General features: G+C 39.1%; 1 protein-coding gene across 10 annotated transcripts in view; it reads left to right on the forward strand.

Moving 5' to 3' along the window:
- Window positions 1-1,347: 1,347 nt before the first annotated feature.
- Window positions 1,348-27,060, forward strand: part of ATG4C (autophagy related 4C cysteine peptidase) — a 32,888-nt gene continuing 7,175 nt past the window's right edge. The window contains exons 1-11 of one of the 10 annotated variants that reach the window (XM_070746055.1): window positions 1,392-1,641; window positions 5,463-5,619; window positions 6,672-6,743; window positions 6,820-6,952; window positions 14,778-14,861; window positions 15,410-15,643; window positions 16,993-17,320; window positions 18,170-18,240; window positions 22,190-22,326; window positions 25,965-26,043; window positions 26,745-26,821. In XM_070746055.1, the coding sequence (XP_070602156.1) occupies window positions 6,865-6,952; window positions 14,778-14,861; window positions 15,410-15,643; window positions 16,993-17,320; window positions 18,170-18,240; window positions 22,190-22,326; window positions 25,965-26,043; window positions 26,745-26,821 (1,098 nt within the window). In that variant the 5' untranslated portion in view covers window positions 1,392-1,641; window positions 5,463-5,619; window positions 6,672-6,743; window positions 6,820-6,864. Of the gene's footprint in view, window positions 1,642-5,462; window positions 6,006-6,671; window positions 6,744-6,819; window positions 6,953-14,777; window positions 14,862-15,409; window positions 15,644-16,992; window positions 17,321-18,169; window positions 18,241-22,189; window positions 22,327-25,964; window positions 26,044-26,744; window positions 26,822-27,060 lie in introns of all 10 variants that reach the window. The other 9 variants (XM_070746060.1, XM_070746062.1, XM_070746056.1 and 6 more) reach the window with 9 other exon arrangements.

The raw sequence follows: 27,060 nt of genomic DNA on the forward strand, positions 1-27,060 counted from the left end.
TCCAAATAATATAGAAAAAATCTAACAAAAGAATAATAAATCCTCTTCATTGGCTGTATTGAACCTGCTGGGGATACTTTATTTTTTGAGCATTGTATGGAGTAGGTTTGCCAAGGTCCCCAAAATGAATTTGTATATTTGAGATGCCAGAATAAAAACTTCAAAACAATCTTGATATAGTAGAATGGTCTGAAAAGAATATATTACAGTTAAAAGGAGCAAATCCAAAGCCATTTATTTGGGAAACAGAATGGTCCACTTAATCCTCAGGAGGTTTGATAAACTAAACTGAAGTGATTCCTTATATGATTTTATGCAATTATTTACATAAGGTCAAACATGAAATCAGTATGCATCATGTTCTGATTAAGTTCACCAATAAGCCATTTAATGGTAATATGGTAAATCAAAATCAAAGAATTCATACTAGAATTTGGTTGATAATCTAAATTAATAAATACTTAGTACTCTAAATTAATAAATACTTAGTACTTATTTAATAAAGTACTTATTAAATATGCAAGTAATACAAGACAAATAGTGGATGTAAAGCTCAGTTCATAATTTCTTTATTTAATTTGATTTTGACTGCACTCAAGTCCAAAACAACCCTGGACAGCTCACAGAATGCAGAGACAGTGAGACAAATTTAATAGATACTTTAAGAGAAATAAAAAAAATGACAATTTGGACAACAGTAGAAGAATACATGGTTTATCATGGGTCTATATTTATATGCATGCACATATGTTGATAGTAACAAAACTGCATTATAGGCTATGTTATGTGCACCATATCTGGGCCATTGTTTTCAAATAATGCAGATGAAGTTTACGGATTACTTTTATTTTAGAAAGTACCTCAAAGGTACTGTGGCAAAAATAGAAGAAAGAAATATTGCACATGTCACATGTTGAATTCTGTATAGAAAACGTAAATGGTAAAACAAGTAATACATTATGGCAAAAAAGAAATACAGTAGAAGAAAGAAATATTGCACATGTCACATGTTGAATTCTGTATAGAAAACGTAAATGGTAAAACAAGTAATACATTATGGCAAAAAAGAAATACAGCCATCACGTAAATTATCCAGACATTATATTAATAGAGCCATCTACTGGTAACTATTAAAATGTGCTAAATATATATTAGTCTGAAAACTACATTTCTCAATTGCCATTTCCTCGGATTCTCAACATTGCAACTTTTCTAAGCGGAAAGCCTACATTTCCCAAACAGCAGTTCTTCCCCGAGGGTCGACTTCCGTCCAGAGAGCAATGCTTTCTGGGACATGCAGTCCGTGCCTCGCTATCAAATGAGACGGCCGCAATGTCGGATTTCCCCCAGTTGATGGTAACAATGTACTGTACCGTTTGCAAATTTCATTTCCCTTTCCGGAAACGGTGCCTCTGGTGGCATAAGTAACGGAAGCCGGAGTGGGTCAAAAGAATCGGTGGTAAATGAAAACGGGATTTCACCTCCCTCCCCTTTTGGTGGGCGGGAGGGTATCTCCCTCGCTTTAATCTAGCTCAGGTGTCCTGGATGAAGGCGACCAGGACGGGATTCGAACCCCTCGATTCTTCGGAGTTCTCTTCGGGGAGGAAACAATCGGGTTCCGAACCCCGAGCGAGGTACCCGGTGCGTGGAAAATTCTTTTGCAAAGGGTGAATAATAATAATCTGAGATCGTGGGACTCGAATGGAGCGCGGGAGAGAGAGTGGATCTCTGAAATTTCTGCAGGGGGGGAAAAAACTGGGAAAAGTTTTCTTTAATTCAAGAAAGATCAGAAAGATTGGCTTTTAAAAAAAGGGTACCGAGAATCATCTAAATTAGTACAAAAAATTCGCTTTTTATTCTACGAGTCGAGTGGTTGAAATAGAAGTTTTGATCATTTGGGGACCTGGTTGGGGGGCAACGTGTACCAATGGAGCAAAAGGCGAAGAAGGGCGCGTGTGAACGGGTTTGACTCGGAGGTCTTTGTGTATGTGAATTAAATTCAATTGAGATTGAATTCAGTTGCAATAGAAGATTACTCTGCTTTTTTTTTTCTGCAAAGATGGTAAGGTTTGGAAATTAAAGAGCAGTAATTCCAGGAATAAATTTCAACTGAATGTAAGGAAAATCCAACTCATTTTTTAAAATACGTTTTGAAAATTGGAAGTGTCTTGATCTCATTTAGAATGCTTGTTTGGTAAAACACTAGTATAGTAGGACGGGTAGTTTTTCTTCATATTCTTTTAAATGCTATGAAATTTATTGCCTTCTGGCATGAACATCTATCCTTCAAATAAATCAAACCAACAGGAAAAAAACAAGTGCTGTTTTTTGTAAGGTTTGTAAGGGTTGGACAAGAAAACCTCCAAAGTCCCTTCCAACTTTGTTGTTGTTGTTTTGTTTATTATTATTATTATTATTATTATTATTATTATTATTATTATTATTATTATTATATGCAAAGGTTCCCATGAATTCTTCATCTTTTAAAATCATTTTGACAGCATTTTATAAATATGGGTAGAAATGGAGTGTGTCTAATTATTTTGTGTGTTTTTTTTAAATCCTGGCCCTTGATATCCCTCCCAATTTTTAGATCTACTGTATATATACCGTGTACTGTCTTCTTTCTACCCTGATAAATAGATTTACAAAGAGCTTTAGTTTAGTTGTTAAACGCTCATTGTGTGTACGTTTAAATATGTTTTAAAAATCCCATAAAACTTCCTGTAATGTTTTGGAGAAGTAGAGCCAAGGAGATGTTAAATTTATAATAGTTTGCAAGTTTTCATCTTCTCTGACCCCTCGCAGTAAACTAACAAGAACTTATATTAATAGGAACTAAAAAAAAAATCACAAAGTGCGATGAATATAATATTAGTTGGGTTTTTCAACATTAATGCCTGTTGATTACATATTAGATTTCTTCTTTCCTTGTTCTATTGACTTTCATTGCAGGAACTTAAAAGAGAATGAAATACAGTGATCCCTCGATTTTCGCGATCTCGTTCTTCGCGAAACGCTATATCGCGATTTTTCCCACCCGATGACGTCACTCTCTTCCTTCCTTTCTCATCTTTCTTTCTCCCTCTCTTTCTCTATCTTGCTTCTTCCTCTCTCACACTCTCTTCCTCCCTCTCTCATCTCTTTCTTTCCTTCTCTCTCTTTCTCTATCTCTCCCCCTCTTTCTGGCGGGCGGCGGGCGGGCGGCGGGCGGGCGGGGGCATCAGCGAGGAAGACCCAGGGAAGGTTCCTTCGGCCGCCCAGCAGCTGATCTGCTCGGCAGCGCAGCGAGGAGCCGAATCGGGGTTTCCCCTTTGCGTGGGCGGCGAGGAAACCCCGATCTTCGTCTGCTCGCTGCTGCTGTGCTGCCCAGCAGATCAGCTGCTGGGCGGCCGCAGCAGCAGCGAGCAGACGAAGATCGGGGTTTCCCCACCGCCCACGCAAAGGGGAAACCCCGATTCGGCTCCTCGCTGCGCTGCCGAGCAGATCAGCTGCTGGGCGGCCGAAGGAACCTTCCCTGGGTCTTCCCCGCCGCCCACGCAAACTCCACCATCTGTGCATGTGCGGCCATGAAAAAAGGGCGCGCATGCGCAGATGGTGTTTTTACTTCCGCACCACTACATCCCGAAATATCGATTATCGCGAGGGGTCTTGGAACGGAACCCTCGCGATAATCGAGGGATCACTGTAGAGGCCTGACAAGTCCAGTTTCAATCTCTACTATATATTTCTTAAATCCTCCTTTAGTTGAACCTAAAAGTGAATTAACATTTCACATTTTTTTCTTATTACATTCTACAATTTTATATATTGTATCTTAAAAGTGATGATTATTATATACACAGTACATTGGACAGAATGTGCTAATTTTGAGTCTAACGTGCAAAGAGAAAGTTAAATTATGAAACTTCATGGCATTTGTAATAGCTACTCTCAAGTTAAAAATAGTGCTTTGCAGTGATCAATGTATTGATAAACACTGCAAACGTGCGTTGTCCAAGATAACTTTACTGAATCCAACAGTACTTAATTTTCCAAGAAAATGTATATAGGATTATAGGCTAATAAATTATAATTCAAGTCCTATCTTTCATTCTAAGTGCTCTTTCTCCTTTTTGAAGGTAGTCATCTAATTTTTTTAACAAAAAGGATGCAGTCCTCCATAAAAATTAAACTGAACTAATTGTCTTTGGGGTCAACATACAGACTAATTTTCAAACTCGCTTCTATTGAGTTTCCATATAGATCACCTTATATATGATCTGCTTAACTCCCAAACTATTGCTTGCATATTACAAATCGCATATTGCTTTCAGAGGAAAGTTGGAAGTTATTATAAGTTGATAAGTTCCTGAATAAAGCAATGCAGGTCGCTAGGTAGTTTTTTTTTAAAATCACTGGATTTTTACCATCAGTTTGGCTATATGGGATTTTTGTTGCTCTTAATAGCCAAGTCCAAAATTTTTGATTGTAGGGATTCTGTGAGACATAAAGCAAATTATACTCAAAGAGTGTGTAAAAACTAATCGTGATGAGTAAACTGATTGTTTAAATTAAAGATTTACAAGTGCTTTCTTATCTATAGATAAATGACTCAGTAAATGACTCAGGGCATTGTATCTCAATAAAACAGTCACCAATAAAACCCACAAAAGACTCAAAAATGTAAAGTAGCAGCATACAAACGCATAGGTTCATCCAAAGGGTTTTATCCCTGCTAGACCTAATGTATGCGGGGAAAAATCAGGTCTTCAGTGCCCTTTGAATCAACTCATGATTTTCATTTTGAATTTTTACAGTCCTAGATGATTTACCAGATTACTTAATAAACTATCTAGATCAGGAGGATCAAACTCAATTTCATTGAAGGCTGTGTGTTGACCTTGGGAGGGGACTGGTGTGTGTGTGGCCAGCTCGACCACTCTTGGCAAAAACGGGCTCTAGAGTTCCATTTTTGGCTATGACCTTGAGCAACCCTTTGTTAGTGAAAATAGAATTCAGGAGCCCATTTCTGCTGGCAGAGTCACCATAGGCCTGTCCTTCACTGTTTCTACGGCGGCCCTGTGGGCCAGATCTAAGCACCTCGTGGGCTGGATCTGGACCCTGGGCCTTGAGTTTGACAACCTTGATCTAGATCATTATGAAGAAGTCTAGATATAAAATTTTGCAGATGAGATTTTTCTAAAGATATGGGTCATATCTAAAGATATGGGTCCAAAATTGCCGAATTCACTTCCTTTTTCTTTCACATAATGCTTTTGAAGTACTTGAATTATGGTTGGATCACCTGATTTTAATATTGTATTATGTACTATTAAAGCATGTTAATTATTTATTTCTAATATTAATTGGATTGTTATTTTGTAAGTGGCAACTCCCATTTATTAGCAGAAAATCGGGATAAAAATCAAATAAGTAAAACATGACGAAAGGTCATCTTAGATTACTTTCTCCAATTCCAGGTTTGCATATTGGACAGTTTAGCTGAGGAACCTGCTCCTGTAAATATGAGAATTGAGTTTTGTTTGGCTATTCAAGGCTTATTAAATATTTCTCCAGACATCTTTTGGACAACTGGAAACATTAAGCTTGAACCCATGTAAGGAATGGTGAAATCAGGTATTAATCCTGCAACATTTTTTACAATAGAAGGAATTTGTCTTGGTGCATACACATAAAGTAAATGGAACGGAAAATGTGTTTAAATTGGCAAGGAAAAGGAAAGTTTCTGCACAAAATCACCTAAGGCTTCATGACATTCCAGAAAATAAACAGGAAGAGTTTCTCAGGTTGCTGACTCAATGAAACTGAAGTGATGTCCTTGACAGATCTGAGAAAGTCAATAAAAGAACAGATTGTCCGCTATTAACACAACAAAATCACTAGTCTTAGCATCTGATTCTGAGTATGCAAAAGTCAACACCCCGCCCCACAGCTGGGTAAACATAACTTGTGTGATATGGTGTTTTTAAAAAGGTGCTGATGGGGTTGACATTACATTAAATGTAAGTATGTCATGTTTGTGTTTTTATGAAAAATTTAATAAAGTTTAATTTAAAAAAAGAAAAAAAGGTGCTGATGCATTTTATGGTTTGAGTAAGAGACAATTCCTGTGCCTTAGCAAAAGTCTTTATTGGTTTGGTAAATATTTGGAGTGAAAGATAACTTAGCAAAATAAAAAGGCTAATCCTGATTACCACTACATTAAATAACGTATCTGGATGTGTGGTAATTTTCATTCTCTTAAAACTGTTTTGGGTTAGTGTTGCACAACAAAATGTTTGTGTTTCTGTCTTTTTCTTTGTGTTTCTTACTTCCTTTAAACACGTTCTTTTTATTTGCATCTCAACCTCTTCTGCTTCATGCAATTTGGATTGGGATAAAACCCAGCTTTTTAAAATAGAGCATTAAGTATTGATAAGCCTTGAGTTTTGCTGCGAACTGAATAGGCATAATATAAAACGGTGTCCCTTGTACGGCAATTCAAATATTTTCCTCTGCCTTCCAATTAGCCTTTCGGTGATCTCAGTTGCACAATCACACATACACCCTTGCTGGATAGTTTATTGTGATGTAGAAAGCAGTTGGAGGACATTATGTTTTATTTAGGTTTGCAGGATAATTTTACTGTTGTATATTTGGAATCAAATGTTTTTATTATTTATTCATAGAACTTACAATTGCTTCTCTCTGTGCAAGTGGATGTTCTTGAGATTTTATTTCTCTTCCTGGTCATAATGGATGTAAGTACCTAATAACACAAGCATCCAGTTCTGTCCTGAGTAACAATGGCTGTGCTTAACTCCTTTTCTTTCACAGGAACAAAGTCAATCAAGGTCTTTGAGATAGTGATGGCTATTTCTGATGAATCTGAATATGGAGGCCACTGGGACAGATGAAGTAGATAAAATAAAATCAAAGTTTATATCTGCATGGAATAATATGAAATATGGTGAGTGAAATGTAATAGGCTTTTTAAACCTTACTTTAAATTATTAGCAAAATAATGCAGGATAGCTGTCAGGTATCTCTCCTTCAAAGTCCAGGAAAGAAAAACTCCATCTTCACTTGATAGAGATGAATATATTTATTTATTTGTTTATTTTATTTATTTTATTTATTTTATTTATTTTATTTATTTTATTTATTTTATTTATTTTATTTATTTTATTTATTTTATTTATTTTATTTATTTTATTTATTTTATTTATTTTATTTATTTTATTTATTTTATTTATTTTATTTATTTTATTTATTTTATTTATTTTATTTATTTATTTATTATATTTGTATGCCGCCCCTCTCCGCAGACTCGAGGCGGCTCACAACAAAATAAAACAGTTCATAACAAATCTAATAATTTAAAATTTAAACTATTTAAAACCCCCCATTATTAAGCAGACAACGTACAAACATACCATACATAAATTGTATAGGCCTAGGGGAGATATCTCAGTCCCCCCATGCCTGACGACAAAGGTGGGTTTTGAGGAGTTTACAAAAGGCAAGGAGGGTGGGGGCAGTTATAATCTCTGGGGGGAGCTGGTTCCAGAGAGTTGGGGCCGCCACAGAGAAGGCTCTTTCCCTGGGGCCCGCCAAACAACATTGTTTAGTTGACGGGACCTGGAGAAGGCCCACTCTGTGGGACCTAATCGGTCGCTGGGATTCGTGTGGCAGAAGGCGGTCTCAGAGATATTCTGGTCCGATGCCATGAAGGGCTTTACAGGTCATAACCAACACTTTGAATTGTGACCGGAAATTGATCGGCAACCAATGCAGACTGCGGAGTGTTTTTAATAGACAAAATGTGATAGCAACAAAAGGAAAGCAAATTCTGAGGTAAAAAGTGTGTAAAATGCATATACAAGAAATACCCAAACCCTCCCTCATACTCTTCCCCCCCCCCCCCGGCAGTTCACCCAATCCCCTTATTCCAAGAAGTCAGGTGGGTGCACTGGTTGTTTGGTCTTCTACATCTGGTCCGACGAGGCCGTTGACCCCGAGCAGGTTATAAAATGTCTATGTACCTTGGCAGTCCAAGCTTGACGAGAACTTTCCTCCCTAACTTTCTACACAAGTAGAACAACCTCTAGCACTCTTCCTCCCTTCACCCAAATACCTAAGCCCCCCCCCCCCAATTTCTGTGGCAGCCGAAGCAAGCAGGCAGAGTGGACACCAACAATAGCTTTTGCTGACCATTAATAACTAAATTACTAAAATATGCTATGGTTAAGTTGGTTCAAGTGAAACACATCAATAAGAGAAGGAAAAGGAATTTGTTCAGAAGACATAATGAGGGAGAAATATAGTCAACTTCAGACCTTTTAGGTTTCATGATTTAACTTTGAATGAACTCTTAAGCAGTCAAGTAAGTAAATTATTTCAGTTCTACTTTTAATTAATTACAGTTTAGTATCGTATTGAAATTAATGCTAAGAGCTAGTCTTTGAAATTCTGAAGGCATTGAAGGTAGTGGAAAATTTCTTTACTTATATTAAACCAACAATTTATTAGTGACATAAATTTAAAATATCGCAAAAATAAATGTGGAATATATATTTTAAAAAATGGAACATAGAATATAGAACTGAAGAATCACACTTTATATATATATATATAATGACATTAAGAGTTGCTTGATGGTGAGGTGGGCAACATGAATTTAATAAATAACTAATCCAATAATGTTTTTAAAAGATTACTGTGTTTTCTATGCCAAAGATGCAATAAATTTGAAGGAAGTTTGCTAATCATGTTATAGGTGTGTCAACTTACAATTCTTTATTAGATGTTATTATAATGAACTAGGAACTTGCCAGGTATTTACAAAAGAAAAGTATCAGTAAAATAGTAAGATATGTACTAAAAATGTGAACATCTTGATTCAAAACGAACTTTTGATATATTGGACTGTTAGAAAAAGATGACTATTTTCTCCTGAAATAAATCTTATGTGCCAAACTATAAAACTTCTTGTAATGAAATTTGTCAGCTTTCAGCCTTTAAATTAGCTTTGTATTGAATAACAGTTGAGAGCAGATAATAAGATTCTCTATGTCCTAGTTTGACTATATTGTTTAAAAATTGAATATTAATGAAGAAATGAAAACAACAAAATATAACTTTAGACACTTCAACTGTCTGATGTATTTGCTAATGGCGTTTTGTGTGGGTTGATTATTTTTGTTTTAGTTGCTCAGTTGAAATGCCATTTGTCTCTTTTTATCCTTTTATTATTTTTGTAAACGACTCCAAGGTAGCAACATATTTCATGTTCCTTTCTTCTACTATTTTACCCACAACAAAACACTTTGAAGTGAGTTGGACTGAAAAAGACTGATGGCCCAAAGTCACCCAGCTGGTTTTTCATGCCTAAGGCAGTACTAGAACTCAGTCTCCAAGTCTCTAGTCTGGTGCTTTAGCTAATTTTTTAATGCAATTGAGGCAGGAGTAGGGGTAAAAAAAATCAAGAAGATGCCTGTAGGGTGAATTATGCTTTCACCCAGCGCTTCTACAAGCTCCAAAGAAAAGATGCTGCTGCCATGTTCTCTTGGTGCTGGAAGAACATTATTGCACAGTTGCAATCCTTCATCTGTACCAACGTTTGTGACAAGACAGTGTCTGCTCCTGGGTTGTGAGCCTATTATACCATTTGGGGGTTCATTCATCAAACCAGATTTAGTTGTGGAGAGGTCTCAATAACTCTAGGTTTTGGATGTTTCTGAAATTTCTAGTTATAGATGGATGGAATCCTGGGACTTTAGAATTGCTAAGTACTGTCATTCCAATTGTATCAAAGATCTTCTGAGCAGGGTGGGCACTGCCACTGGGTTTACAATTTTCAGATGGGAAAAGGTCCTACATACTTGGGGCCAGGCTTCTTGGACTTCTGTGTAGTCTGTAGGTATTTAGTAGACAAGCAAGCTTTATCACCGATCTGGCATTCCTTTGGTTTAACTCTTTACTTGTCAGCCTATTTCTTATGGGCTTGGTGAGCATTGTCTAATGCATTGCGAGTCATAGGCCAAATCAATTGGAGCTGCTTGATACACTTCTTTAATGAAGGGATCTGAGGTTTCTCCTATGACAGTTCAGGGATGGGTACAAAATCTTGGCCAAGTCTTGGTGAAGCCCTTGCAGAGTAGTGCCGAGGATTTTAACACGTTTTTCGCTGATAAAGTCGCTCAGATCCGGGCCAATCTCGACTCCAATTGTAAGACAGAGTCGACTGACAACGAGTCAGTCGAGGTGACTGGGGCACGTACTTGTCCACCTGTCTGGGAAGAGTTTGATCTGGTGACACCTGATGAAGTGGACAAGGCCATCGGAGCTGTGAGTTCCGCTGCCTGTTTACTGGATCCGTGTCCCTCCTGGTTGGTTTCGGCCAGCAGGGAGGTGACGCGGAGCTGGGCCCAGGAGATTACCAACGCTTCCTTGGGGAGGGGAGTTTTTCCATCACTCTATAAAGAAGCGCTTGTGCGCCCCCTCCTCAAGAAGCCCTCCCTGGACCCAGCCGTACTTAACAACTATCGTCCAGTCTCCAACCTTCCCTTTATGGGGAAGGTTGTCGAGAAGGTGGTGGCACTCCAGCTCCAGCGGTCCTTGGAAGAAGCCGATTATCTAGGTCCCCAGCAGTCGGGTTTCAGGGCCGGTTACAGCACGGAAACCGCTTTGGTCGCGTTGATGGATGATCTCTGGCGGGCCCGGGACAGGGGTTTATCCTCTGTCCTGGTGCTCCTTGACCTCTCAGCGGCTTTCGATACCATCGACCATGGTATCCTTCTGCACCGGCTGGAGGGGTTGGGAGTGGGAGGCACTGTCCTTCAGTGGTTCTCCTCCTACCTCTCTGGCCGGTCGCAGTCAGTGTTAGTGGGGGGCCAGAGGTCGACTCCTAGGTTTCTCCCTTGTGGGGTGCCTCAGGGGTCGGTCCTCTCCCCCCTGCTATTCAACATCTACATGAAACCGCTGGGCGAGATCATCCAAGGACATGGGGTGAGGTATCATCAATATGCGGATGATACCCAGCTTTACATCTCCACCCCATGCCCAGTCAACGAAGCGGTGGAAGTGATGTGCCGGTGCCTGGAGGCTGTTGGGGCCTGGATGGGTGTCAACAGACTCAAACTCAACCCGGATAAGACGGAGTGGCTGTGGGTTCTGCCTCCCAAGGACAATCCCATCTGTCCGTCCATCACCCTGGGGGGGGAATTATTGACCCCCTCAGAGAGGGTCCGCAACTTGGGCGTCCTCCTCGATCCACAGCTCACATTAGAACAACATCTTTCAGCTGTGGCGAGGGGGGCGTTTGCCCAGGTTCGCCTGGTGCACCAGTTGCGGCCCTATCTGGACCGGGACTCATTGCTCACAGTCACTCATGCCCTCATCACCTCGAGGTTCGACTACTGTAATGCTCTCTACATGGGGCTACCTTTGAAAAGTGTTCGGAAACTTCAGATCGTGCAAAATGCAGCTGCGAGAGCAGTCATGGGCCTACCTAGGTATGCCCATGTTTCACCATCACTCCGCAGTCTGCATTGGTTGCCGATCAATTTCCGGTCACAATTCAAAGTGTTGGTGATGACCTTTAAAGCCCTTCATGGCATCGGACCAGAATATCTCCGAGACCGCCTCCTGCCGCACGAATCCCAGCGACCGATTAGGTCCCACAGAGTGGGCCTTCTCCGGGTCCCGTCAACTAAACAATGTCGGTTGGCGGGCCCCAGGGGAAGAGCCTTCTCTGTGGCGGCCCCGGCCCTCTGGAACCAACTCCCCCCGGAGATTAGAACTGCCCCTACTCTTCCTGCCTTCCGTAAACTCCTTAAAACCCACCTTTGCCGTCAGGCATGGGGGAACTGAAACATCTCCCCCTGGGCACGTTTAATTTATGCATGGTATGTCTGTGTGTGTGACTGTTAGCATATGGGTTTTTTAAAATATTTAAATATTTTAAATTTGTCTGATTGCTTATGATTTGTTTTTACATGTTGTGAGCCGCCCCGAGTCTTCGGAGAGGGGCGGCATACAAATCTAAGTAATAAATAAATAAATAAAATAAATGTATAAAATGAGAAACTGACTTAGGCCAATAAAGAACTGGAAACCACTATAATCCTTCTTGAGTCCGAAAAAGCAAATCATAGGCCATAGACAACCCTGAATGGGGTAAACCATGTGCTACTATGAACTGTTTATAGACAATAATAGAAATAATAGGAGGGAGGTGAAAGAGTGGTGACAAAGTGGGAATTGTGGTGATGGAAATGTATAAAAATGACATATGTCTAACCTTACAAGGGTAGGGACAGGAAGAAGGCTATCAACATTGGCAATCCCCAATTCCTCATCGCAAAGATCTATTGGAAGTTATGATGCCGAGGGAGAGATCTAGTTCCTATAAAGATTTACAGGCAATGCTTCTACAGGTGCAGGAAACCATAGTTAAAAATCATGAAGACATCTAAAGAGAAATAGAAGAAGTGAGAAATGATACAGGAGAACTAAAATAAATGATGCAAACTATGGATGAGAAATTTGAAACATTTTAGCAATAGATGCTCAAAAATGAACAAAGGGTTCAAGAGATAGAGGAAAAGATGGACCTAGAACACAAAAGAATAGACAAAATGAAGGAGAAACTGACTTAGGCCAATAAAGAACTGGAAACCACTATAATCCTTCTTGAATCTGAAAAATCAAATCACTATTTACCCTTTCAAAATTTTAAAAAAAGAAAAGGGTGAGGATCTCCCCCATGTGATGTCAGAAATTCTGGCCAAGGCATTAGGCACGGAGAAGGAAGAGATGCTAACGGAAATAGATGAAGTTTACTGCTATGTGAGACCCCATAATCTGCCAAAAGAAATGCACATAAAGTTTTGAAAAAAATCAACTAGAAACGAAATTCTACATAGAGCAAGAGATGATCCAAGAGAATTTAGAGGGAGGCAACTGGTGGTCTTGATGCAAATTCTGAAAAGAGTCAGAGACTTTAAAAAACCTTATCTTTTCCTGAGAACCAAGTTGATTAGGCACAATGTTAACTTTAGGTGGTTAACCCCAGAAGGAGTAATGGTGTCTTGGCAGGATAGTAGGATAAGGATTGACACAATTGAAAGAGCAGAAGAATTCTATTTTAAAAATTTTGGCAATGAAGAGAAAATAGAAGAAAGGGAGGCAACAGAAGAGGGAGAATTAAGTGAAATAAGAATGAAAAGACTGAGATGGAATGAAACACAAGACAGGGAAAGACAGGAAGAGATGATAAAGACAATAGAAAAGATAAGGAATGATGATTACAGAGTTGAAGGACCAAAAGGAACTAGAAGTACAAGAGCAACTTGTATAATGGGCAACTTAAAATAATGAATTTTAAGAAATGTTAATTGTAACTTCTTTAAACTTAAATTTTTAAAAAGAGAAACTGATTTAAAGAATGAAAAAAATCTTGGTTAGAGAATTAAGTTGGTTTGAGGCTTAATTATGATATATGAGGCTTAATTATGATAATCGGACCTCGAGGTTCGATTACTGCAATACTCTCTACATGGGGCTGCCTTTGAAGACTGTTCGGAGACTACAAATTGTGCAAAATGCAGCCATGCGAGTTATAGTGGGACTACCAAGATCTGCCCACATTTCAAAATCACTCCGCGAGCTGCACTGGCTGCCAATTGGTCTCCGGGCCCAATTCAAAGTGCTGGTTATGACCTATAAAGCCCTGCATGGTTTAGGACCAGATTATCTTCAGGACCGTCTTCTGCCTCATGTATCCCAGCAGCCAATTAGGTCCCGCAGAGTCAGCCTTCTCCAGGTCCCGTCGGCCAGACAATGTCGACTGATGGGGCCTAGGGGAAGAGCCTTCTCTGTGGAGGCCCCGGCCCTCTGGAACGAACTCCCTCCGGAGATACATACCGCCCCCTCCCTCCTGGTCTTTCGCAAAGCCTAAAGAATCTACCTTTGCTGGCAGGCATGAGGGCCGTGAGTGATGAGACTGTCTCCGGCCGATATGAGATATGATTGCATTGGATGAATGTACGCGCGTGTTCATGGGGTCTTTTAAATGTTTTTAGTAAATTTTCATAATTTAGAGATATTAGATTTCTTATATATTGTTATATTAATGTTGAGTCACCTTGAGAAGGGCGGCATAGATATCTAATAAATAATAATAATTTTGAAAGCTAAGCCACACCTTCATTTTTCTCCCATCTTTAAAAGACGCTAGAACAGTGATAGTGCACCTGTTGTCAAAAGGGTGTGCCCATGCACAATAGTGTGTGTGCCCATGCACAATAGTGTGTGTGCGCCTGTCTACACCGCCTGTCTACACCCATAATGCAATGCCCCTGCGCATGTGCACAATTCCTATGCTGTCCCTGTGCATGCACACAACACCCCTGTGCTGCCCCCATGCATATGCACGGTAGCCTCACTGAAGCCTCTGGACTTCCAATAGTCCCATTGGACCATTTTTCGCCATCCCCAGGGTTCAGGAGGCTTCCTGAAGCCTGGGGAGAGCAAAAATGGCCGAAAAGAAGCCCAAAAATCAGCTTGCCAGCATGCGCATGCACGCTGGAACTGACCTAGGGTAACACCTTGGGTGCCCTCAGATATGGCTCCATGTGCCACCCATGACACGCCTGCCATAGTTTTGCTATCACTGCTCCAGAATGTGTTTCAGATTAAACTGGAAAGTTACTAATTTTAATTTCTTTTATTGGTTTTTTTACTCAATCTAAATGGAGCAGCTTTAACAAAATCTGTGCTTGTCTTTGTAGGCTGGGTACTGAAAACCAAAACTTACTTTAGCAGAAATTCTCCTGTCTTTTTGCTGGGAAAATGCTACCATTTCAAGAGCGATGGTATGTGCACCTAATTTTAAATCCGAGTGGCTATTGGTTTTAGTTTTTATATTTAAAAAATCTTGGGTTGTACTTTTTGTGGTCGCTTCTGAAAATACTTTGGTATTAGATCAATTCAGATATACGCTCACTTCCTGAGCGAAAAACAAAAACACGACTACAAAAGAAGTTGGAAATATACACAAATCCTGAATCTTCTCTGAGCAGGAGAAAAAGACTGTTTCTGTTCTGACAGTTTTTTTCCCCATGAAAAGATTTTAGGGTTAAGACTGCTTTTATAATCAACTCAAAGCAGTGCTCTATTTGGATTCATCTTCTGAAGAGAAGAGCATAGAAACTTTTAACAAGGTCCTTGAACTCTACTAAGAGAACATGTTGTTGCTGTTTACTGAAAACTCTTTTATCTTTCTTTCTATTGCAAATGCTATTTACAGCTGTAGAAAATGATATTTTCCTACAGTAGGATGTACAGTGTTAATAAACTGGGGATAACCTGTTAATCTTTTTCACTTCTTTTGCAACATTTACACGTGATGTCTCTCATACAGAGTCCAGTGACCAGTCACCAAATGGTTCCTGTGATTACATGACAGAAGAAACGTTTTCCAGAAACGTTGAAGAGTTCCGTAAAGACTTTATTTCTAGGATTTGGCTGACTTATAGGGAAGAATTTCCCCAAATCAAAGGTTCAGTTTTAACAACAGACTGTGGCTGGGGCTGTACCTTGAGGACTGGCCAAATGCTTCTGGCTCAAGGACTTGTTCTCCACTTTCTTGGTAGAGGTAAATTACTAAGATTTATGTGGATGCCAAGTGTTTATGCTCGATAAATCTTAAATTTATGGAGACTTCTCATATCAGAGTTTTCTAACTAGCACGGATAGCTTATTCTGAAATAATTTAAATATTAACCATTTAATTACAGTTAAATCTTAGTACAATCTCATAGATAGGCTAATGTTTTTAGTTAATGTGAAATTATAAGGACAAAATATTTGACAATAATCACCATATTTTTTTTCTCTTGAGTGGATGTCTTGAGGCTGTTGTTACATTGCTGACTTAAGCTCTATATTGTTGTACATTTATGCGTTTTGTTTAATTGAAACGCTTATTGTAGAGTTGCTAAATTGCAGCATTTTCTTACAGAATAGCTAACTTTAAATATTGAATATGAAACGGCAACAAAGAATATAACTCTTCTTAAGCAAGTTAATGTCATACTATAACCTTCACTAACCTATAATATAGTATATCCTATAATATATGCATCTAGAGAAGGTGTCCAACTTCTCATCCTGCTTACAATCTTTTTGAACTGTTGTCTTCTGGCAGAAGATACCGAACAATTAAAACTCGGACCACACGTTTTCTGAATAGTTTTTATTCCAGAGCTATACTTGCACTTAACAATGGATCACCATCAGTGAGCTGTTGGACAGTATTACTTGGTCTGTTGTGTAGATGCTTGGGTGGCTCAGGGTGGGGAATTTGTGGTGGGTGGGGCATGTTTTTTGGAGCGTGTTATGTGTGTTGGGACTGGTCTTTAGGCATCATGTGAATTTTGTTTTATGGGTGTACTGTGTATACAGTGTTCCCTCGATTTTCCCAGGGGATGCGTTCCGAGACTGCCCGCGAAAGTCGAATTTCTGCAAAGTAGAGATGTGGAAGTAAATACACCATTTTTGGCTATGAACAGTATCACAAACCATCCCTTAACACTTTAAACCCCTAAATTACCATTTCCCACTCCCTTAACAACCATTTACTCACCATTATTACTGGTACTCACCATTGAATAAGACACTTAGTGATTCTGATATTTATAAACATAATTATTTATTAACAATATATATATATATTTGTGATAACAACGCTGATTGGTTGAGATTTCGGCCAATCAGCAATGGCAGAAAAAAGTTTGGCGATGACGTATGGGAAAAACCGTGGGAAAAACTGTGGTATAGAACCCCCCCCCGCAAAGTATTTTTTAATTAATATTTTTTGAAAAACCGTACAGTATAGGATATTCGCGAAGTTCGAACCCACAAAAAGCGAGGGAACACTGTATACATACATTGACAATAAAGTATTTATTTATTTATTTAAATATGTTTTCAATCCTATCACAGATTGGACTTGGGTCAATGCCTTTGTTTTTGACAATCCAGAGTCTGAATCATGGACAACTCAAACAGTAAAAAAGCTTACAGCATCTCTTGAAACATCACTTGTAGGAGAAAGAGAATTCAGGAATCAGTCAAGTTATCCTAAAAGCCCAGTACACATCCAGAAAAGTGAAGAAAGCATGGAGGAGCAATATCACCGAAGAATCATATCTTGGTTTGGTGATTCACCACTTGCCAATTTTGGCTTGCATCAGCTGATAGAATATGGAAGGAAGTCTGGAAAATCAGCTGGAGATTGGTATGGGCCAGCAGTGGTAGCACACCTTTTGAGGTAAAAACAACATTCTTGACAGAACAAATTTAGTTAAAAACAACAGACTAAAAACAACAGACCTTTAAAAATGTGTCCTGATTATTTATAATTCAAGCATGAAAAAATGTTGCAGAAACATGAAAGGGATATTGGAGAACCTCTGTACAATTTCTGATTCCTGAAATGTCCCATGGGGCCTAAAGTCAAGATAACCAGACACACTGCAAACTTAGCCTTTAACTACAGTATCTATTTTTTCATTGCAGGTCTTTTCTTTCCATCTTGAAATTTAGAGTTAAAAGTTTCCCTCTTCGAATGTAGAGTTAAAAATAAACATTTGTGCTTTGGAATTCTTCGTTATATCAAATAATATAACCTATGCTTCGTGATATGGAAGCTATTAAAATCATAAATCCATTTATAGAAACATGTGGAATAATTAGATTTTTACATACCCTGCAAATAATTTGCCTCAAAGAAGGCCAAGAAGGATGTTCCAAAGCATCAGGATTATCATGTAAAAGCAAGATTTTAAGTCATCTCCACTTGAAATGGAACACAAAGCAGTTTCTATTCTTGTGCATTTCATTCGACAGTCTGATACTACTTGTGAATCTTACGAACCTGTCTACTTTTTGTTTCTTTGCACCAATATGGATACAAAATAATAAATCTAAGAATGTATTGGCCTTTTTAAAAAAACAAACAAAACACCATCATATTTTGCAGTCTAATTGCACGTACAGTATTTACATTTGTAATCTTTTAAAGCCAGCTTTTCAAAATTTTGTGACTTTTTTCTAGAAAACATTTCCTTTAATTCTTTTTGCAACTTACTTAAAATATGTCTGTCATTTATGCTTTTAGGAAAGCAGTTGAAAAAGCAAGGGATCCTGAATTACAAGGAATAACCATCTATGTTGCTCAAGACTGTACAGGTAAGAGGGAGCGTATTACATGCTTGATCATCCTTCAAAGTATTTCCCAAAATTTATTGAGAGCCTGAAAGTGTAATATTAGAATCAAAGGTTTTTAGATTAATAGTTTCTCATAGTGTAAGGTTGTCCTTTAAAATTAGATCGGGAGTGTTCCACCTTATAAAATTCTTAAATAATTATATTCTTGCATTTACAAGATTATAAGTCTTGTACACTTATATATGCCTAGCCTACAAAAGGAAAAGTATGTTATTAAATTATTTACTATTTTCTATATCAAGCCATTGCAAAGTACATCTGACATAATTTTCTATTCAAAACATATTAAACACATTTTAAATACATTTAACAAGTTCAGTGTTTGACTGAAAAACCAAGCAAATCTTTTGGTATTTTACTTAGGAAAGTAAAGTACATTAGGATCACATGAGCCACTTAACTGGGTCACTGAATGGAATGTGGAATGTTGCATGAATACGAACAGTGACTTATTGATCCACTAATCCTGAGGGCACTCCTCATAGCTGGGCACTAATTTTAGCTCAAAAGAGAGCTGTGCCTGAACTTCTAGTGAACAAACTTCTCCGGTGCCACCTACAATCCTTATGGAGTATTAACTATACTTTATTATATCTGTGAAAGAGGGTAGAAATGCATGGGGATAAATTCAGGATCTGTACTTCTGAAATGTAATTCCTTTTTGCCTTTTGGAGGGGGAGCAAACCATTGGGCTAACCCAGTGTCTGGAAAAAGATCGCATGTTGCAGGGCTTAAGAATCCTAAATAATGATAATTGCTGCATAGACTTCTAAATGTTTAAATAATATTTGAAAAGGAAAAGTGACTGAAGGAATGTGGATGCATATTCTGATTTGTCTAGCAGACTGTGCATGTTCTCAGTTCCTTTATAATCTGCCATAAAATGGTCTTCTGAACTCTTTGCCTGCCTTTTGGACTCATTATTTTTTCTTGTAATATGTTAAGTGGTTTTTTTTAATTCCCCTTTGCCTCTTGCCTACATACAATAAGGCTGCTGCTACTCAATGCCAGGTCGGTTGCCAACAAGGCCCTCTTGATCCAAGACTTACTCTTGGAAGAGGGGGCTGTCCTGGCTTGTGTGACCGAAACTTGGCTGGGTCTGTAGGGAGGCGTCCCTCTCTTGGAAATGTGCCCAGATGGGTTTCTGGTCCTGCATCAACTGCGACACCAGGGAAGGGGTGGGGGAGTGGTCGTCATAGTCCATGAGACTCTAGGCCCTGGCATAGGGTAGACATAGAGGGGGACATACACTTGACTTGCCATTTTTCTCGTAGCAATGGGAAAATGATCTGGTTTAATGGATATAGTCACCACACCCGTGTCATGGTCAGATCCCTCCCTGTTGAGGCTGGATTTTGATCGATCAATCCCCCACCATAGGGAGGCGGAACCAATTAGGGGGTTCTGCCCCAGGCGTCAGTGGACCCGGATGGGTTTCAGGGGGAGCTTGAGGAAATTCATTCATTCATTCATTCATTCATTCATTCATTCATTCATTTATTAGATTTGTATGCAACCCCTTTCCGTAGACTCGGGGCGGCTAACAACAGTAAAAAACAATATAAACAAATCTAATATTAAAAGTAGTTTAAAAACCCCAATTTAAGAAACCAATCATACATACAAGCATACCATGCATAAATTTTGTAAGCCTAGGGGGAAGGGAATATCTCAATTCCCCCATGCCTGACGACAAAGGTGGGTTTTAAGGAGCTTACGAAAGGCAAGGAGGGTGGGGGCAACTCTAATATCTGGGGGGAGTTGGTTCCAGAGGGTCGGGGCCGCCACAGAGAAGGCTCTTCCCCTGGGTCCCGCCAGATGACATTGTTTAGTCGACGGGACCCGGAGAAGGCCAACTCTGTGGGACCTAACCGGACGCTGGGATTCGTGCAGCAGAAGAAGGTCCTGGAGATATTCTGGCCCGATGCCATGAAGGGCTTTATAGGTCATAACCAACACTTTGAATTGTGACCGGAAACCGATTGGCAACCAATGCAGACTGCGGAGTGTTGGTGTAACATGGGCATATTCCTGACTCGTTTGTTCATAGTCCAGCTGAATCTCTAGTAATGGCATGGAATAAGGCCACATTGGGAGCTTTGGACCGGATTGCACCTCTGAGGTAGTAGACCCTGCAGATCTCCTTGGTTCTCTGAGGGACTCTGGAAGATGAAACGCCAGAAGAAACGCCTAGAGCAAGCATGGAAGATCAGTAATTCTGAGTCTGACCGAAAACTTACCTTGTGGTGATAGAGGTGGCAGAGTCAGCGTACGTTACCACCCTTATTGCATCTGCAGATTCTTACCCAGCCGCCCTGTTTAGGGTAACCCGCTCTCTCCTGAACAGGGAGGCAGTGGTGGAGCCCTTACAGGGTGGGCTGAGGAATTTGTTCAGTTTCTTGCAGATAAAGTCACTCAGATTCAGAATGATCTGGACTCTAATTGGGCAATTCAGACCGAGGTGACAGGGTCAGGTCTTAGTTCCATCATTTTGGAAGAGTTTGGCCTGGTAACCCCTGAGGAAGTGGACAAGGCCATGGGAGCTGTGAGTTTCTCCTCCTGCTTACTGGACCCATGCCCCTCCTGGTTGGTTTCAGGACTATCCATGATGAATCTATAAATGTTCGTACTCTTTCTTCCTAGGAAAAACAAGTGAATTATATGTACGTAAAGTAGAAGAAATAGTTTTGGAAAATATATTATTAGACTTAATTTTGTTTAGATAGATTTAGATAAATATTATTGAGGGTTAAAAGGAACATAAAAATACTGTAATATGGAATTAGACCTAGAAATAGTTTGAAAAAGCTGTAAAAGTGACTAGCCATTCTTTGTGTTCGTTTTGGTTTATGTATTTTTGTTTGTCTGTTTTGTTTGTTGTTTTTAATGAAAAAAACCCAATAAAGATTATTTTAAAAAACAAACAAAAACTTCAGAAGAGAAGGATTTAGGGGTAGTGATTTCTGACAGTCTCAGAATGGGTGAGCAGGGTGGTCGGGCAGTAGGAAAAGCAAGTAGGATGCTTGGCTGCATAGCTAGAGGTATAACAAGCAGGAAGAGGGAGATTGTGATCCCCTTATATAGAGCGCTGGTAAGACCACATTTGGAATACTGTGTTCAGTTCTGGAGACCTCACCTACAAAAAGATATTGACAAAATTGAATGGGTCCAAAGACGGGCTACAAGAATGGTGGAAGGTCTTAAGCATAAAACGTATCAGGAAAGACTTAATGAACTCAATCTGTATAGTCTGGAGGACAGAAGGAAAAGGAGGGACATGATCGAAACATTTAAATATGTTAAAGGGTTAAATAAGGTTCAGGAGGGAAGTGTTTTTAATAGGAAAGTGTACACAAGAACAAGAGGACACAATCTGAGATTAGTTGGGGGAAAGATCAAAAGCAACATGAGAAAATATTATTTCACTGAAAGAGTAGTAGATCATTGGACCAAACTTCCAGCAGACGTGGTTGGTAAATCCACAGTAACTGAATTTAAACATGCCTGGGATAAACATATATCCATTGTAAGATAAAATACAGGAAATAGTATAAGGGCAGACTAGATGGACCATGAGGTCTTTTTCTGCCGTCAGTCTAAACAACCCTGTCTCTTTCATTTGTGGGTCGATGTTGTAAGTACGAAAGGGATGGCCTTGTATAGCAACATTCATCTGCCATCTTGTCAATTTTAACACACATACACATGGTACAGGTCCCTGTTAAAGCCATCACTAGTTTGTGGTATTTGTTGCGTTTTCACACATCAACGCACACCAATAAAATGAAATGGCAAGCTGGTTTTTCTGCTTATAAACTTATCCTTGTAAGCTGTTTTGATGTACTTGACAAAACTCAGTTTGTGCTTAAGTTGCGTTTCAATAAAGCTTTCTTTCTGTTTCTCTTTCAAGTTTACAAGTCCGATGTTATTGATGCTCTCTGCCCTTTCACGGATTCTGAAAAGACAGGTGCCAAATCTGTGATTATATTAATTCCCGTCAGGCTTGGTGGTGAACGCACCAATATGGAATACCTTGAGTTTGTGAAGGTATGAAATGAGTCAATCACTTTTCAGAATGGGACACTAAATGGCACGAAAGTTGAAAATTGTAATTAACCTATTAATAATTGAAATTTCAGTATGCAGCCGTGATTGAAAATCCTAAGTATTAACAGTAAACTAGTATAGCTATTCCAGACCCTAAATAGCTTTATTCCTGCTACAGAATTCACCATAAGGACTGAACGTATTTCAAACTTTTTGGGGTTTACTTCAGGGATCAGATAGCTTCCAACTTTTCCCCCCATAAAATGTAAAGATTATTACTCCCAGTACCATCAGCAATAGGCCATCTCTGAAATTGATTTTCCATTGAAGGATAAGAACCAATATGTTGATTTAATAGATCCATAGACTCAATATTAGGGGTTCCGCAAAGTGTTTTGCTTCTTGAGCCAAGGATTTGAGGATAGAGAGCAAATTATGTTAGAAAAACTATTAGTAGTGAAAAAATAATATGGGATTGTGCCCTTCTTCCACTGTATCCGGTCGGACGTCTTCGTGACGTCAAAGCTCCACCCATGGAATTCCCTATTGGGATTCCCCACCTGCTTTCTAGCCTCCAGATCAGCCGAAAATGCCGCCGCCGATCGCAAAAACGGCACTCCACCGAGCGCCGCCGCCCGGCTGAAACCTTCTCAAACAGCCAGGCGCTTCTCGGCGGCCTCCAGAACCCGAACCTGAACTTCCGGGTTCGGCGTTCAGGAGAACGCCGAGAAGCCCCCGGCTGTTTCAGAAGGTGACAGCTGGGCGGCGGCGCCCAGCGGAGCACCATTTTGCGATCTGCGGTGGGTTTGTAAGCCGAAAAAAGTTCGTAAGAAGAGGCAAAAAATTTTCCGAACCCCGGGTTCGTATCACAAGGAGTTCGTATCACGAGGGGTTCATATCATCAGGCACCACTGTAATAGGAGGAAGGAAAGGGCCATCTGCAACATACAATGTAAGAACTGCAACAACCACTATGTAGGACAAACAGACACAAGACTGGCAGAACGCAAGCATGAGCCCTAAGTGGCAGTCAAGACACGAGTGAGTGAGTGAGCCTCGGTGGTGCAGTGGCTAGAGTGCAGTACTGCAAGCTATTTCTGCTGATCACCGACTGCCATCAGTTTGGCAGATCGAATCTCAGTAGGCTCAAGGTTGACTCAGCCTTCCATTCTTCCAAGGTCAATAAAATAAGAACCCAGATTATTGGGGGGGGGGGGGGGATATGCTTACTCTCTGTAAACTGCTTAGAGAGGGCTGTAAAGCACTGTGAAGCGGTATATAAATCTAAATGCTGTTGTTATTGTTATGAAGAAAATTCTTTAATTTCACAATATAGAAACAGATTTAACCATAGTTTCCATTGGGAAAAAATGTGGCAATAATCCTAAACCAGGCCAAGTCTCAAAATGCCATGGAATTTCTAGAAGCCTGGCACTCAAAAAATAATCAGTGATCAAGAGATGCATAGATATTTAACAACATCTATAGACTATGCAAAAGAGACAACCAACAAGCCCCAAAGAGAAAACGATTCTAGCATTTCTCCACCAGTAATCAGCACTCAGACCATCATAGATTAACTCCAAAGTTAACTTCAGCCCAACAAAATCAAGTGAGAAATACCCGAATCAAGAAACTGCCAAAGAGCCATCAGTAAAGAGCCCAACCAAAGAATCTCTAATACCTCCTTCACCCACATAGACAAGGAAGATACCAGAATATAAACTTGATAACAAACAGCACTCCTTACTAACTCTGGTGTTACCTAGATAGGGTAATGAAATGTCTAAGAAAAAAAGCAAGCTCAGAAACACGATTTCAAACCTGAGCTACAAATATTCTCCTTTGTTAATCCACTTCCTTCTGTCAATTTATTTGCAGACTTTGCTATCTCTCCTGCAAACCCTCCACTCCCATATTGTCTAAGACTCTGGTTCCCAACACGGGGCCCATGACCCATAGGGGGGAAATTTCATTTTTAATGGGAGCAGTTGGAACCTTGTTTAAACCTAATTAATGGCCTTTTAAGCTTCCTCTGTGTGAGCACTTAACTTTTTGAATAATAAAAATTATATGTCATGGGGGGGAGGGGGCTCAGGATTTTAGAGATGCTTAGGTGGGGCATGGCCAAAAAAATGTTGGGAACCATTGGTCTAAGACAGTGATGGTGAACCAATGGCAATTTGTAAAATAATTTAACCTTGCCCTGTAAAAATGTTCTGAACCACTAGAGGCCTAAGAATAGAGAAAGCATAGAAGCTGTCTTGGCAGACGTTTGGCTTTTGAATCTCATTGGAAGTGTTTAATGTTGGGAAATGACACTCTTGTACATTGTCCAGAATTCTTTTTTCCCCCCAGTATAATTTTTTTATTTTTTCCACTATAAAATAAACAATATATAGTTATAGTTATTATCATATATAAACTTTTCTTTTCTTATTACTCAATGGAGGCTCTTATCTCTCCTCTTCTAAAAAAGTTCTATTAATATTATACAACATTATCAGTTCTTAAACATCTAAATAAAATAGCCATATCATTATTGAGGAGCTTATATACTGTTTGAAGAAAGATGCAACAAGAAAAATACAAGAGGAGCCATTTGGCTGAATCTAAGTAATTATAGTATTTTCTGTTGTTCAGTAACTATCATGTAAAGATAAGGAAAACTGTGACACTCACACAATTACAGTATATTTTGAATATGTTGATATTTTTCTTGATAATTATATTCTAATAAAACAAACTTCCAGCAGACGTGGCTGGTAAATCCACAGTAACTGAATTTAAACATGCGTGGGATAAACATATATCCATCCTAAGATAAAATACAGAAAATAGTATAAGGGCAGACTAGATGGACCATGAGGTCTTTTTCTGCCGTCAGACTTCTATGTTTCTATGTTTCTATGTTCCAGATGGTCAAGTTAGTTGGAAGAAATCAATTGCCGGCTGAAATATTTGAATTTTTAATCTTTTTTTCTAAAATAAAATGTGGACGTATTCTGTTAAAGGAAAGTAAGACAGGACATATCTAATGAATCTTTTGGTTCTTTAAGAACTGGAAATCTGGAATGAAAAGAATGATAAGACAGACAGATGTTGCATCAATGCAATTGTCTTTTTTATTAGTATTCCTTAGAGTAACATTCAAGGAAATGAAGATGGTGAAGAGGAGAATGGGAGAACAGGGTGGAGACAGATTTAACAGATGCTAGATCTTCCTCATCTATAGCCTACAAAGATAAAATGCACTGTAACTTCCTCCTTTTTTGATTAATAGCTGGTACAGGGGCCAGAACACCACTGATTCTTGGGCTAACAAATCTCTATTTTATGTTTTTACCTTGGGATGTTTTATTTGATTTCCTGTTTCATTTGAAAAGCTGCAACCCAGAGCTTGTGTATGTAGAATTTAACTGTTCCCATTTGTAAAATATTCTATTTATACATAAGCATTTGCATATTGAATGCTTTTATTATTCTTTATCAGCTAAAAATAAAAGAGTTCATGTTTGCGCACTGAGGGATTTGCAAACAGCTTGCATTGTTCTAAAAGGCCACAGGTCTGAACTTGTTACACTGCAAACTCCGGCCATAAAAATCTGAATTTCAGTTTATATGCTCTTATAAAACAGGGAATTTTGAGTCTCGACTACTGCGTTGGCATTATCGGAGGCAAACCTAAGCAGTCATATTACTTTGCTGGCTTTCAAGGTTAGTGTTTTAACGTTATATATTCATACACACACGCACACACACACACACACACACACAAACATAACATGTCTCTCCCCTTCTATCTCAATTCCAAATGCTTTGGAGTTAATATAAGACCCACAGAAAGAAAGAAAAAAGATTAAAACAAAGTCCAGTCATTTGTCCTTTGCTCCAAGTTATAATTAGAGTCTGTAAAAATGTATACCGTATTTAATTTTCCTTCTTGCACAAACAAGGCATAATTCATCTCTTACATCAAACTCCCTGAGCCTTTCCCAGCCTACTACCTGGCAAATCCTAGTTATGTATTTATTCTTTAGTAGTTTTAAATGGTGCAAGTTGATGATCAAATGACAAGCAAATAAGTTCTTCCTGTCACGATAAGGAAATACGATGCATTTTTCATATGCAAACTCAAGGTACATAATTGTGTGTTTGTAAAAGTAATTTTATCTCCAAAAATTAAATGACAGTCTTATCGCTTTATCAAAATTCTGCTTCTACAAGCATCTTTGATTATGCAGAAGTTAATCTGTCCTGCAAAAACCTCAGTCAATGAATATACTCTGGCAGGCAGTGGCTTGCTGTGGGGACTCTTATCCACACACCCTCCTCCTGTTCTGCATAGAAATTGGATTGTAAGCAGTGTAATAATATGGTGTTTTTTGAATTACTTGTCTTTTGTTTTGTCCTTGTAGATGACAGCTTGATTTACATGGATCCTCATTATTGCCAATCTTTTGTAGAAGTCAGCGTAAAGGATTTCCCCCTTGAGGTAGGATGGGTAAAGAACAGCACTGTTTGCTTCGCGGATGAACCAAACCCTAATTATTAAATCATCCCTTCCTTTTCCTTTCAGATCTAGAGTAAACAAAAAAAAAACCAACCCTGCTCTGTCAAATGTTAATCTTTTATATATACAGTGTTCCCTCGATTTTCGCGAGGGATGCGTTCCGAGACCGCCCGCGAAAGTCAAATTTCCGCGAAGTAGAGATGCGGAAATAAATACACTAT

The sequence above is a fragment of the Erythrolamprus reginae genome, chromosome 3 (genome assembly GCF_031021105.1).
Source record: "Erythrolamprus reginae isolate rEryReg1 chromosome 3, rEryReg1.hap1, whole genome shotgun sequence".
NCBI classification, from domain to species: Eukaryota; Metazoa; Chordata; class Lepidosauria; order Squamata; family Dipsadidae; genus Erythrolamprus; species Erythrolamprus reginae.